The 14441-nt window shown below is 28.8% G+C and overlaps 1 protein-coding gene across 1 annotated transcript in view; it reads left to right on the forward strand.

Annotated features, from left to right (window-relative positions):
* The window catches only part of LOC108777140 (uncharacterized), a 45855-nt gene that overhangs the window by 20218 nt on the left and 11196 nt on the right, over window positions 1-14441 (forward strand). Inside the window, 13 exon segments of the mRNA XM_018543950.1 lie at window positions 1055-1505; window positions 1621-1805; window positions 1992-2145; window positions 2339-2568; window positions 3555-3706; window positions 3709-3767; window positions 6090-6284; window positions 10235-10357; window positions 10469-10647; window positions 10726-10973; window positions 11220-11476; window positions 11662-11853; window positions 12121-12300. Coding sequence (XP_018399452.1) covers window positions 1055-1505; window positions 1621-1805; window positions 1992-2145; window positions 2339-2568; window positions 3555-3706; window positions 3709-3767; window positions 6090-6284; window positions 10235-10357; window positions 10469-10647; window positions 10726-10973; window positions 11220-11476; window positions 11662-11853; window positions 12121-12300 — 2605 coding nt within the window.

Here is a 14441-nt window from a genome sequence, read left to right on the forward strand (position 1 = left end):
AGAGAGAGAGAGAGAGAGAGAGAGAGAGAGAGAGAGAGAGAGAGTTACTTTTCATGGTAATAGATTACTATTAGATAAAGAGGTTAAAATTTTTGAAGATCTTTTTTTGAACACGGTTTGACTTTTTTATTTTTTAGGTTTAAATTTTTGAGGATCTTTTTTTAAACATGGCTTGAGCTATTCATTTTTATGATATAATTTTTTTAGGATATCACTTACTTTTTAGAGCACAGATATATCATAAATACATATTAAAAAATTATTTAAAATATTGTATTATAATCCATATTACTTTGGTTTCGTTCCACAGTGACGTAACTTAAAATTCAACTGGTAATGCGAATCACATTTTGATAATATTTTGGCGAAATTTAGTTTTCATCATGAAGAATCATTTAACGTATTGCACATGTCACGAAAATGATTTTTAATACATTTATCTTAATAATAGAAAAAAGAAAAAAGTGCAATAAAAAATTATAATATTTGGAAATTTAGATTAAAAATTTGTACAATAAATCTATTTTTAAGATTATCTTAAGTTTTAATATAGTAATCAATTATAGCGCTTCGTAAAGCAAACGTGAGCTACGGAATTGGAACTTCGTTTTAATGAAATTATAGAGACTATGCGGCTTCGTAGTCTACTGTTAATGTACTATTAATTACATAACTGTCAACTGATCTAATATTTTTTTATGTCGTATTTTTAATTCAACTTGTACTTTAAATTTAATTAATCTCGATCACAAACGAAACTTCATCTAATCTTATGGAGGAAATCATCTGAAAAAAAATCAATATTGAAACTATAAACATAAATATGATTTGACAAAGTGGTATCATTATATTTAATGTCTTTTTAATTATTATTTTACACAACTATTACAAAGCTATAAAAGTATAAATATTAACACGAGACAACAAAAAGTAATAACATTGTATAAATCTCATAGAATTCACTAATAATGGATACTAAGCAATATTCAAAGAATCCAGAATAGAAGCATCTATTTATAGATTATTAATTTGCTCAACAAATTTGCTTTTCTAGAATGTCTAAAGTCAAGAATGCTTCGGTCTTTGGTGATAATTTGACAGCAGTCGAAGCTATCTCGACGAAATTAGCGGAAGTTACGCATCTCGCGGAAAAACTGGATGCGAGACTATGTGAAGCTGGAGCTAGAACTCGACCGATGTCTATTCCTGCCGTTGTGACGTCCTCTTCTTCGTCCTTGCTCTCAATATCTACTATGTCGCCATCAAACGAATCCATGCATACGGCTTCTAACACGACTACATTGACATCGAGCATGACAGCTTCAACCGTGTCTGTAATCGCTGAAATGTATCCAATAACTTCGGAAACTGTAACTACAAGAATCAAATCTGATGTAATTAAATCCATTACTTCTACATCCGAAAAATTAGATGACAGTTCATTTCATATTCGTTCGCAATCCGTGGAGAATGTCGAAGTATCAAATAAAGATTTTAATTCTAAGGTATATTTTAACATGTTTTAATATTAATTTATAAATATTTTTTTCCGTTCTCTCTTACAATTAGACAATATTTTAAAACATTCTAAAAATATTTCCATCTTTTTTATGTTTATAGGAACTTATTGAAAATTTTCGTAGCGAAAGTGCAATAGGAGAATACAATATAGAGGGTTATACAACAGCGACTGAATGTTCAACAACTCCACCTTCGCATTCGAGAAGCGAATCTTTCGTAACATCGCCGGAATGCGAAGATCTTTCTATCATTGCACCTATGGTGACATATTCTGGTTCCACTTGGTATCTATTAACTTTAATCACTTTTAGTAAAGTAAAACTTGAATGCATTTTATTGATTTTTTATTGATATTTATTTAATAAAATCACACATAAAATATCAATTAAAATTAATAAAATGTGTATCTATTTTCAACATATACAGCAACAAAATCTTTTATTAATTCATAAAATTGCAAACATTTAAAGGTGGATTATGGAAAAGCCTAAATTAATAACTACAGTTGCACCTCTTACTTCTCCAACAAATGAAAATAAAAAATTACCCGAAACACCAGATTTTTCAATTGCCAGCGGAGTAAACCCAACAACACGAACGAAAGCAATGGATAAAATAACTAATGTATGTTATATAATTCAGTTAGTAAACTAATTCTCAAAGGAAAACTATATATAACTATATACTTTTTAAAAGGCTTTTACTTCAATTGCTTCAATTTTCATTTTTTTAATATCGTATCAAGCAGCATAAATATTTTAATTATTGCACTTTAATTATTACACAAAGTATCACAAGTTATGATTTGTTTGTGTAGGAAAAGTCAAACAATATTATAAAAGAAGTTACTGAGACAACTATTTTGCGTGTTTTGCACGACATTCGATTAGGTGTAGCCTCTTATAAAGTGATATCAAATACTGTGCAAGATCATCGGCAATATATCGACGTGAAAGATATCCAAAATGTGGAAGATGTGCTAGAAGTAGAATCGCGCGAAAAAGTAGATGATATTCACCACCATCTTGATTTATCTCCGTTCAGTTAGTATTTTATAATTCGAAAATAATATATAAATTATATAATCTTTATGATCTTAATACTCCTTGTATACACATACATTATAGTATATATATAATAATATAATACATTTATCTATAGTAATGAAAAATAATGAACACTTATTATTATATATATATATATTTATTCTTTATAATTAAATTATTTTTAATAGAAGAATTTAATAGAAGAATCTAAAAATTATACTAGTAATAATTTTAATGTACTAGTAAATAATAATAAATAAATAAGTAAAGGACTCTTATTCTCAAACATAAATAGAAACTAAAAAGACAAATTAAGAGTCAAACATTAAAAATTTCTTTAATCACATAGTAAAAAGATAAAATAAATTAATATAAATTAACATGAAAAACAAGATTAAATACGAAGATATAAAAATATACATGAATATGAAAAAACAAGAACAAACTTAATACAAAAATAAAAAAAAACGGCTTAATCATAAAATCTATAAAACTTTACATGTTTCGACTCGTAGATTGAGTCTTCTTCAGAAGTAACCAAACGAAAAAACATCGTATAGATAAATCATTGGTGAAATAATGATGCATCCGACATCAAGGTAAGGAATTTATTATAAGCGATTGGTAGATCGATAATAAATCTATAAAAGAATTAAGACATTAACTTTATATGAACAATAGGAAAAATTATAACAATATTAATAAACCATATGAACAATAGGAACATTAGGAAAAATGAACAATAGGAAACAATAGGAAAACATGTAAGTTTTATAGATTTTATGATTAAGCCGTTTTTTTTTATTTTTGTATTAAGTTTGTTCTTGTTTTTTCATATTCATGTATATTTTTATATCTTCGTATTTAATCTTGTTTTTCATGTTAATTTATATTAATTTATTTTATCTTTTTACTATGTGATTAAAGAAATTTTTAATGTTTGACTCTTAATTTGTCTTTTTAGTTTCTATTTATGTACTAGTAAAGTTCGAAAAAAGAGCAATCAAATGAAGATAATACAAGCATCCGAGAACATGTGTTGAATAAAAGCATGTGCTCTAATTTAAGAACAAATGAAGATATACCGCTGTCTTCGCAAAATTTTTTACGACATGAAGATAGCGAAATTAAAATGTAGTCGAGAATGATAATTTAAAAGATGAAGAGTTTCTTGAAAGAACAAGAAAGATAAGTTTACAAGTGTAACTTTGACAAAGCTACTATCTATCTTCGATCAGCGTTTAATCGACTTTTTTAAATTCTTTATTGTATTTTTTAATGTACTAGTTGCTTAATGTATTTAGATTCTTAATGTATTTTCAATTCTCATTCATTTAAATGTGTTTAAATTTTATTCCTTTATTAGTGCACAATATATACACTGTCTATCTAACACTTAACAGTAAAAAAATATTTGCAGCTTTGATGAAGACAAATTTTATATAAAGAATTTAATAAAAACTAATATTAATAGTATAAGTTTCACGATTTTGATTGATTAAAAAAAAAAGATATTTATATGTTGAAAATATTATATGTATCACATGTACATATACTTGGCAGGATTGAATAAATTAAGAATTGTTATAACTGCGTATTTGTTAGGCTTCGTTGCCTGTAACTTTATTACAACATAACACAAATAAAATTTTAATATAATATATATATATCAGGAGACGCGGTAGTGTCTCCGGCCATGTTCATATACATATTATCGTGGATATTTATGAATTTAGTGTGTATTGCATAACATTTGTTATTTGTGTAAATAAATGATGTTTAAAAAAAATTATAATTCTTAACATAATAAAATTCAATTTAAAATATACTGATTATCTATTACGTCTAAAGATTTTTTTCGACCGACAATTCCATTTTCAAAACTACTGCCCTGCGCAAGTTTGCAATTTTGCTATACACCGTGTTCGACGAGTGCAACAATGGTGAGCGGCAGGCAGCCGGCCGGAGGCTAACCGGAGTCCGGACTGGCCGGAGGCCGTACTGCGCTGTGTCGGTTCAGTCTTAGTTCGGCTGGTTACTGCAACCAACCGGCTGGTGACGTGATACACTCGTGACATGTGTCACACAAGTGTTACTGCCGTTATTGTCGTCATTCTTACTAATACCGCTTAAACGCGAATCGAATTTAGGTGATTATTATACTGTGCCAAGTAAAAATTATAATAAACATTTTATATAAGTAAAAAATATAATTTGATGCATCGCATATCAAAATCGCATATTAAAATATTGAAAACCTTTGTCTATTAAAAGAGATGAAATAAAGTTTTTTCAGTCTTTTTAACTTAAACTATATAGAAATGTACAAAAGCCTATTAATTTAATTATAAAAAATTAACAAAAATTCATAATTATGCATTAAATGTCAAAATGTGCAAATTTATACTATAATTGCTGGTTATATATATATTAATTAGGAAATTATTTAAAAATATGAAAAATCAATCAAATTATTTGCAAATAATTAAATAGTCTTCTGATGTAACGGAAGAAATCATTTATCTCTCCCTAATAAAGTAATATATAAAATACTTTTTGTAATATTGATTGATATTTCTATCGGATCATCTTTGATTACACATGTTTTTCACCATACGTTACTTGTTGAAAGAGCGCTACCAGTCAGTCCGGTTTTATTCTACCATTTATTCATTTCTGCAGATGACGTCATCGTACACACAAATATATTTACTTAACATATTAATATGTTGTATCAAAAAGGGAAAACATAAATATTACTGTATGCCAGCATAATGTCAATTCGAGATTGTGACTGTAAATTAATAAATTGTTGAAAGATTATTTCTTTTCACGTAGAAGAAATATCCTAACTTTGATTAGAATTTAAATTTTTTTACATTTTTGTTTAAAAAAATTAGTGCAAATTAAAGAGATAAGACAATATTAAAAAAATATTAAGTTGCAAAAAACTTTTGTCAGTTATATCTTTGATTTGTCTATATTTGCATCATAGACATAATCATTTTTAGTTTTACATTTACGGACTTTTCGTGCTAGTATCTTTGGCAAAGTGTCAAAAATAACGTCAATCAAGGGGAAAAGGGGAGGGAGAGGGAGAGGGGAGAGAGAGAGAGAGAGAGAGAGAGAGAGAGAGAGAGAGAGAGAGAGAGAAGAGAGAGAGAGAGAGAGAGAGAGAAAATTGCGTCAACTCGAAAACATGTTAATACATTTTTTATTTATAAAATCTTTGAGAACTAGATGTTTATTGTGTCACGTTTTAGATCGAAGTACGTACGTCACTGTAATATATTTAGCATCAGGCATTGAAATCACTGTGTATGTTTGGCCCAATTGTATTATATCACTATTGACTATAACATTATTTTAATTTTCAGCAACTATATTGTCACAACTATTGCTTAATTCATAGTATATATAAATATCGAGTGAGTGTTTCATAACGTAATTATGTCGCGAATATAATTGTCCGTTTTTATTCTGCTAACACGAATCTGAAACGTTTTGATTATCACATGGAAGATAAAATTAACGATGATGATTGATGGTCCTGACTTGATGGCACACGTACATCCCGAAAGATCTGTTGAGATGAATTCCGAAATTGTGATGCAAAGAAATGAAGATACGTCACAACAAATCATCTCCCCGACTACTACTATAAGTACCATAGCTGTGCAAAGTGGAGAAATGCGTGTAGTAATCGCTTTACTTCAAGTAAGAAACATGTATTGCATTTCAATCTATAATAATTCATATTTCTTATTGTTATTTTTTTTGTTCTGTCAACTCAAATCATTTTATTTAAAAATTTTAGAAAAGTTTATATTTAGTTTAACTTAATCTAAACATCGTACACATTTTGTTCTAATTGAGCTGTGTAAAAAGCTTTACTTTATACATTACTTGAACATCTTTCTAGAAATAAAATATTAAGTATGGTTATTTCATTTGAACAATTTTTAGTAAAAAATTATCTTCCATTGCAATTTCATATATGACACTATGATGTAGGTATTTCGGGATTCGGTTGCTTCGGTCTATAGCTATTTCTGAATCCTCTCGAACCGTAAACGTTTTAGGTATCCGCTAAACAAAACGAATATCCCGAAACTCTACGAAGGATAAATTTAACTATTATAGGTACAGTAACTCCCATTACACACCACCATGATCAGATAAACCCATCTTATGTATATTACGTTGGATTCTGAAGTATTGAGGCACTTGATCGCACAATCCATTCAAGAGTTACATTTTAAGTTTTATTATTGATTATAAATTTTTATTACTTTAAATATTTATTAAAAGAAGAAGGCCGAAAAATAAAACAAATAAAACAAAACTTTTTAATGTTTAAAATTATATATATATATATATATTAGAGTAAACCAAAAATTTTTTTGAAAATCGATTAGCAATACCCTCAAAAGTTAACTATGGACCAGGGAATGGAAGTAACTCGTTACTTGTAACAAAGTTACAGTTACAAGTTACTTTTTTGGTAACTTTACTGATAACCACGTTACTTTCTTTTTTTGGTAACTGTAACAGTAACGTAGTTACATTTTTTGGATAACGGTAACGAAATTTACAGTTACTTTTATCGTTACTTTGCATACAATTGGACATTGGTTATTCTGTTATATAACAATTACACGTTATTAATTACGACAGTTATAAATGTGGTTGTACATTGAGTGTTTTTATTTGATACAGGCGTACAAGCTATATTTAGTTTAACTTAATCTAAACATCGTACACATTTTGTTCTAATTGAGCTGTGTAAAAAGCTTTACTTTATACATTTCTGCGTACATTTATGTTGAGCAATTGGAAAACACCTCTTTTTGCAAAACTTCTGTTATATATTTTAATTATAGCGTTATAATTTAATTTCTATCAAAATATTTGATTTACAGCTAAAAGTATAGATTAAGTAAAAATATATTATAGCTATATTATAATAAAGAGATTATGTGTATTTTTTAATTTTCCTTTTAATTTCTAACTTATATTATAATTCAGATAGTCCTATACAATCTAATATAATCTTTTAGTTTTCTACAAAATATAAAAAAATTCCTGAAATATTTTAGCTGTCAACTGCTGTAGCGATCCTGAAGTGATCTTTAACAGCTGAGAAATATATACAGTACCATTATTTCAGGTATTTTTTGCATTTTTAACTTCTATGTGATACATCGAACATATGTATATCTCAGTTTGTTGCATATTTTACAGGTTTTAGAATTATGAAATTGTGTTTAAAAAAAACTAAAAAATAAAACTATAGTGTCTCAGTGTTATACATGCTACATATATATATTGTTTTTATTAACGTTTAAACACAAAATACTGCGAAAAACACAAAAGTACTTTTTTAGATTAATTTTTAAAAAGTAACGGAAAAGTTACTTTTCGAGTAACGATATTTGTAACGAGTTACTTTTAAAAAGCGATAACTAGTAACGGCGGTAACTTGTTACTTTTTTTACTCGGTAACGAGTAACTGTAATTTGTGACTTTTAAAACATAACTTCCCATTCCTTGCTATAGACCTCAATATAATCTGAATAAAATTTCACCGAAATCACTTAATATCTTTAGGATGCTCCTCAACCTTGTAATTTGTAACTTTATGCATTTCTTAGATGTGTTAAAATTCGAAAAAGTATTTGAATTTTAATACAATTTGGTACTACCCGTTTTTTTTATCGCTGAACGCGAATCCGAGGTCAGAAATACACATTTCGTACCAGATTATATTGAGGTCTTTGAAGTAATATTAACTTTTGGAGGGTATTGTTAATCGATTTTTAAAAAAAATTGTTTTTCGGCCTACTCTGATATATATATATATATATATATAATATACCTATAATTATTATATATATATATATACATATAATTTTATAGACTTTGAAAGAAGAAAAAACCATGCATAAATTTTTATCTTAATATAAATTATTAATTTAAATTACATACTAAACTGTATAACTGATTTTACAAAATTAATTTATAAGTAGATTGAATAACTGGTAAATTCTTATCGAAGTAAGAGAGATCTCTCGTAGCATGGATCCGCATACTCTCGTATAATCTAACAAACCAGTATTATATACATATACACACGTATACATATATACAAAACTACTCGAGGCAGTTTGGGCCCAATCTGGCCCGGCTCAATGGTGGACGAGTGACATGATTCTTCCTTTCACCGTACCTTCGCTTATATCATACCTACAATCTAATAATTAATAGTACTTCGTCTGAAATAAGAGGGAAAATGTTCAATAGAGATTCTTAGACATGCCATAAACATATCCTTATAATGCAATCACTAACATCGTCAAGAATGAACCAAGTATATTATAGTGTACATGTGTGTGGTATCAGATAATTTTCCATAAATAACACTTAAGAAAATGAAACAATTAACATAATTAATCCAATTATTTTTATTACTCATATAATCTTTTCTACTTATACTCCAACCATAAATCACAAATGACATCTTTTTTTTCTAATAATACGATATAACATACTTGTCAAGTTTTTAATAAATATATTGAGTATTTGCTAATTTTGTTAGTTATTCTTTAAAAAGGTAATCATGAAATTATACATCTTTTTCGTCTAATAAAGCTTAAAAAAAGAAATCATTTTATCGCTCAAATAGCGATATACGTATACCAGAAGAGAGAATTGGTTAATCTAAACGCAGTTATTAAGAAAATGAAACAATTAACATAATTAATCCAATTATTTTTATTACTCATATAATCTTTTCTACTTATACTCCAACCATAAATCACAAATGACATCTTTTTTTTCTAATAATACGATATAACATACTTGTCAAGTTTTTAATAAATATATTGAGTATTTGCTAATTTTGTTAGTTATTCTTTAAAAAGGTAATCATGAAATTATACATCTTTTTCGTCTAATAAAGCTTAAAAAAAGAAATCATTTTATCGCTCAAATAGCAATATACGTATACCAGAAGAGAGAATTGGTTAATCTAAACGCAGTTATTCGGCAGTATGCCAAAGATGAAAATGGAAGCATATCTTGCTTCTTTCTGCATTCCAACCTCACGAGGTTAATGAACTCTAGAGGGCTGAGTTTCGTCTACACTCGTTTTTTACTTTCTATCTCTTTTTTTAATAATGCTAAAAAAAAGATCTCTGTTCTGATTTTGATTTTCAACATTATATATAATATGTGACTGCTAGATAATTCTAAAATTTATTTAAGAGTTAAAATAATCTTTATATTGTGGTATAAGCATGCGAACATTTTTTTGAGATTTTTTTGAGAAGCGGAATAGATTGTGATCATTGATTGAGAATTAGATTGAATAAGTATTGTTAAATTACAACTAACATTATGACTCTATTGCCTTTATACCAATGTACAATTTTAAATACATAGGTTATTTTATATTTTTTTGATTTGAGATTTTTGTTATTGATTACATTCTACAATTATTTAAAATAATGAATACAATATTTAAGTAATTGCGAAAATAATTATCCCACGGAGAATGTGCATGTTTAATAATATTCATATTTATGCCATGTCGTTTATATAGTTGGAAGATCTGACAGTTTATTTTATCATTATATTACATCGCTTTATAATCGTTTCTCTGTCAGAGTGGCGAATGTCTGAAGCTGAAAATACTCGAGCTACAACCAGAATTAACGAAACTTGGTGCTTCCGTAAAAGAAGCCATGGAACTTTCGAACGCACACGATCAAGTGTTACTTCGATTACAGGTAAAATAAACATATCAAAATAAATTTCGAATTGTGTAAAGGTTTATATTAAATATAATTATAAATAGAAGTGCAGCTTAAGATCGTTAATTAAAACTTTGTTATAATTAGAATAAACAAAGTCCGGTGGAAGAATTATTGCGACAAGCTGATCAATTAATCACAACCCAGAAACCAAGAGCAGAAGTATATACTACCATGGCAGAAACATTAGGTCAGGCATGGCACGATATAAATCAACTTTTAGAACGTCGTAAGAAAATATCTGACCGAAACGTATTATTTCAATGGTACAGCAAAGTGTAATTTAATCATATATTTATGCTTTGAATTAATTATTTAACAAAATAGATTTCATTCTTTTATAGTCGCACGGCAGAATGTTGGGAATGTATGGAGGCGTTAGAAATGGCATGTAACAACACATTACTACCGATTGAGATAGAAGCAGTAAAAAATTGTCTATCAAAGATTCAGGATCTTCGCAAAGATATGTTGGAAGCATTGATGGGTGCATTGCGGGAGAGTAAAACATTATTGGATGAATTTAAGGAATTAGTAAACGAAGGCACTTTGGATTCTAGATCGGATACGATTAAAGATGAAGCTAATCATGGTATGTCAAATTGTTTATTCAGTATCTATATTTAATTATTTGCTTATCTATTTAGTTAGATTGCTGTCTTCTAGGTATCGATCATGAAACTTTTTCCCTAGGATGAAAAGTAAGAAGTGAAAATTTTTACCATTGAAGTTAATGGAGAAATTTTTCACTTTTCACTTTTCATCCTAGGGAAAAAGTTTCATGATCGATACCAAGATTAAAATTTTTATGATAAAAAAATATCATATTCCATTATAGCCGTGTTACGAGTTGAAAAATGGCTGGAAGAACTACACGATAGAAGAAAGCTGATCGAGACATTTTTTCGTAATAGAAAAATTCAATTGGAGCAATGTCTTGCTCTCGCGATGCTTGCGACTGATCTTCGTAACGTCGAAGAAATTCTCAATGATAGAATCGCTGCATTAGAAGGCAGTTGCAATCAACTGGGAGATTCTGTATCTAATGCAGAACTGCTTCTTTTTGAATTAAAAAAGTTGCAAATCGAAGCAAAGGTATTCGAACAGAAATCAATTTAACTAATGTTATCAAATGTATGTACATATTATAATTAAATATGTTTATTGTTCTGTGTGTGTGATCTTCTATATATGTTTTATAAATATATATATATGTATATATAATATATATAACTATACAGAGTAATGCGCTTTTTAAAAAAAAACTCAATGTTTTCTAGGAGTTTCAAGATAAAGCTATTAAAATAACTAAATCGACCGAACGATTAGTGTCATCGGGACACTTTGCAGGCGAACAAGCGACTAAACAGGCGTTTGCGATTCTCAGCACAGCTACCGATTATATTAACAATTTAGATCAGTATAACATGTTATTGAATAAAACAATGGCTTTTTTCGATTTGGCACAATCGGTGAGCATATTTCTAAGTTTTTAATTATCTATAGTAAACTAATCAGTAAACATATATATTATATAACGTTTTATAATTTAATCAAATCGCTTATATCCTATATTCACCCGCATAAAAAATGAACCTCTGTAACTAGAGACCATCCAATAACAGTCTGAACACAGTTTTGTATATGCAGAGTAGTATTTTTAATAAAAAATCTATGACAAGAAGATTTTTCGGGTGAATATATTTAAACCTGATTACTAATATTAATTAATACATTAGGCTATCATAAAACTGGACCAATTTGAAATTCAGTTAATAACCACGGAACATCCTTATTCTACACGACTCGCACGTCTTCATGCACAGATACTAGCTATGATAGAAAACGTAATTTCAAAGCCATTGTCAGAAGGATATGCATTACTAGACATCACAGGAAGAGAAGCACCTGGTGCAGAGGTCAGATTAATCAATTAATTAATCACTATGTGTACAAATTAATTCTCGGCCTCTATCTTTCAGTGACTTCAGAATCCGTTTAAGTTAAATTGCCCCCCCCCCCCTCTGTAGTCAATTTAAAGTGCCATCTTTTAGGTTTAGAATGAGATACAATATTTGATCCTCCTGAAAAATCAGCAGTAAACACGATGTCATTCAAAAAACAATATTTGAGGCACTACCTTCTTTTTGCGTTTCAACTTAAAAAAAAAAAAAAAACGCAGCTAAAGGCAAAAGCTGCATACAGCAAAAAACATTTTGGAAACCATATCCGATTCAGGCTGGGAAATTCTCCCTCATGCTGCGTATTCTCCAGACTTAGCCCCTTCGGATTATCACCTATTTCGAGCCCTACTGATTATCGATTCAAGTCAGTTCAAGAGGTCGAAAAAACCTTGATGAATTCGTTAATTCAAAGCCACCATCATTTTTCCGATTTGGAATCCGGTAATTGTCTGAGAGATGGAAAAAATGAATATAAATAACGAGGGACATTACTTTGAAGATTGAGTTTGTCATTCATGTTTTTATAAATAAATGTCGAAGTTGGTCAAAAAAGGCTGAGAATTAATTTGTACATCTAATATATTTATCATTATGTGAATTAACTATCAGTTACATGGTGGAAGTATACAAGATGAACCATTGCGCATAATGGTGGAGACCCGAGATCTCAACCAATCAGAGATTGTGCAATTCGTCCGGCGCGAGTACGAAGCTCATATAGTAAAATAAACATGAAGAAATAATATATCTATAAATAACATTATATTTCCTGAATTATCATTCTTTTCTTATGCATTTGAGGAAAAAAGGTTTACATATAAGGAAACTTGTAAAGATCTTGTTCTATTCAATAGTACATTTTCCAGGAAAAACAGGGTGTCTACGGATTTGGACGGAGAAACCCGTCCTTTGATATTCCCTGATTGTAAAAGTTCCTTGACTTTTTCGTAGTCTTTTCCTTTCCTATTTCTTCTCATAATTATTAAAGAATCTTTTTCAAGACAAAATGAATACCAAGTAAATGTAATATTAAAAACTTATATGTAATACAATGATCTTCATTAAAATAAAAAATTTAGGAAATATAATGTTTTTTATAGTCGATAATATTCATACTGAACATGTTTTGAAGTATGTTTACAGGCTTCCAGCCACTGCTTCCTCAGTTCCGGCTTTTGGGGGAAAGAAAACATATTTATTTTCTCTTTGCCGCGACCACTCTTATTTTTACAATTGATCATACAGTACGTCGGCATAATGCAATCGAAATTGTCGTATAAACACACAAAATATCTTGACTGTGCATTAATGCTCATGTCATGCGACGATGCGACTGACTGCTCCGTTGGCCATTTTGAATCAGACAAATTGCCTAAACTCTGATTGGCTGACATACCCCCGCTCCTCTCAATCCACTGCGCATCCACCGGAATGGTTCACCTTGTATACTTACACCATGATCAGTTAGAAGATTGTATGCCGTTATAAGATGGCTATGTTGCATGTAACAGAAGGATACAAAAAACCATTAAATATTCATATAAATAGTCATATACTGATTAAAATTTAAAAAAGCCTTAGTGAATATTGGTTGAAAACTCAATCGTTTTTAAAACAAATAACTTTGTTTATTAACATCATAATTGACTTATTGGTTTCTACATGTCATATGCTATTATGCAGATTTATCTCAATGTTTACAAACCACTGTTCTGACTGTTCCAATTTTCACATATTACTTTATAATAAAAAATTTCTCCGAGAATTAGTAAATTGACATCTACTAATCATTACAATTGGATGGGCATTATGAGAGATCATCTTATTGAGATTGTAATTCTTTTAAATAGGCTACTTATCTTAATTTCTTCTTTTTCATATCGCATGCAACACGTAGAAAAGACAATAAGTTAGTTATGACAATAAATTAGTTACTTAGAAAATTGTTTATATCTTAAAAATGATTGAGTTTTTTTACTCATTGTTAGTATTATATAATGTATATTTACCGTATAAGTATTGAATGGATTTTTTAACGTGTGTCTCTCTCTCTCTCTCTCTCTCTCTCTCTCTCTCTCTCTCTCTCTCTCTCTCTC

This window comes from Cyphomyrmex costatus, unplaced genomic scaffold (genome assembly GCF_001594065.2).
Source record: "Cyphomyrmex costatus isolate MS0001 unplaced genomic scaffold, Ccosl1.0 scaffold410, whole genome shotgun sequence".
NCBI lineage: Eukaryota > Metazoa > Arthropoda > Insecta > Hymenoptera > Formicidae > Cyphomyrmex > Cyphomyrmex costatus.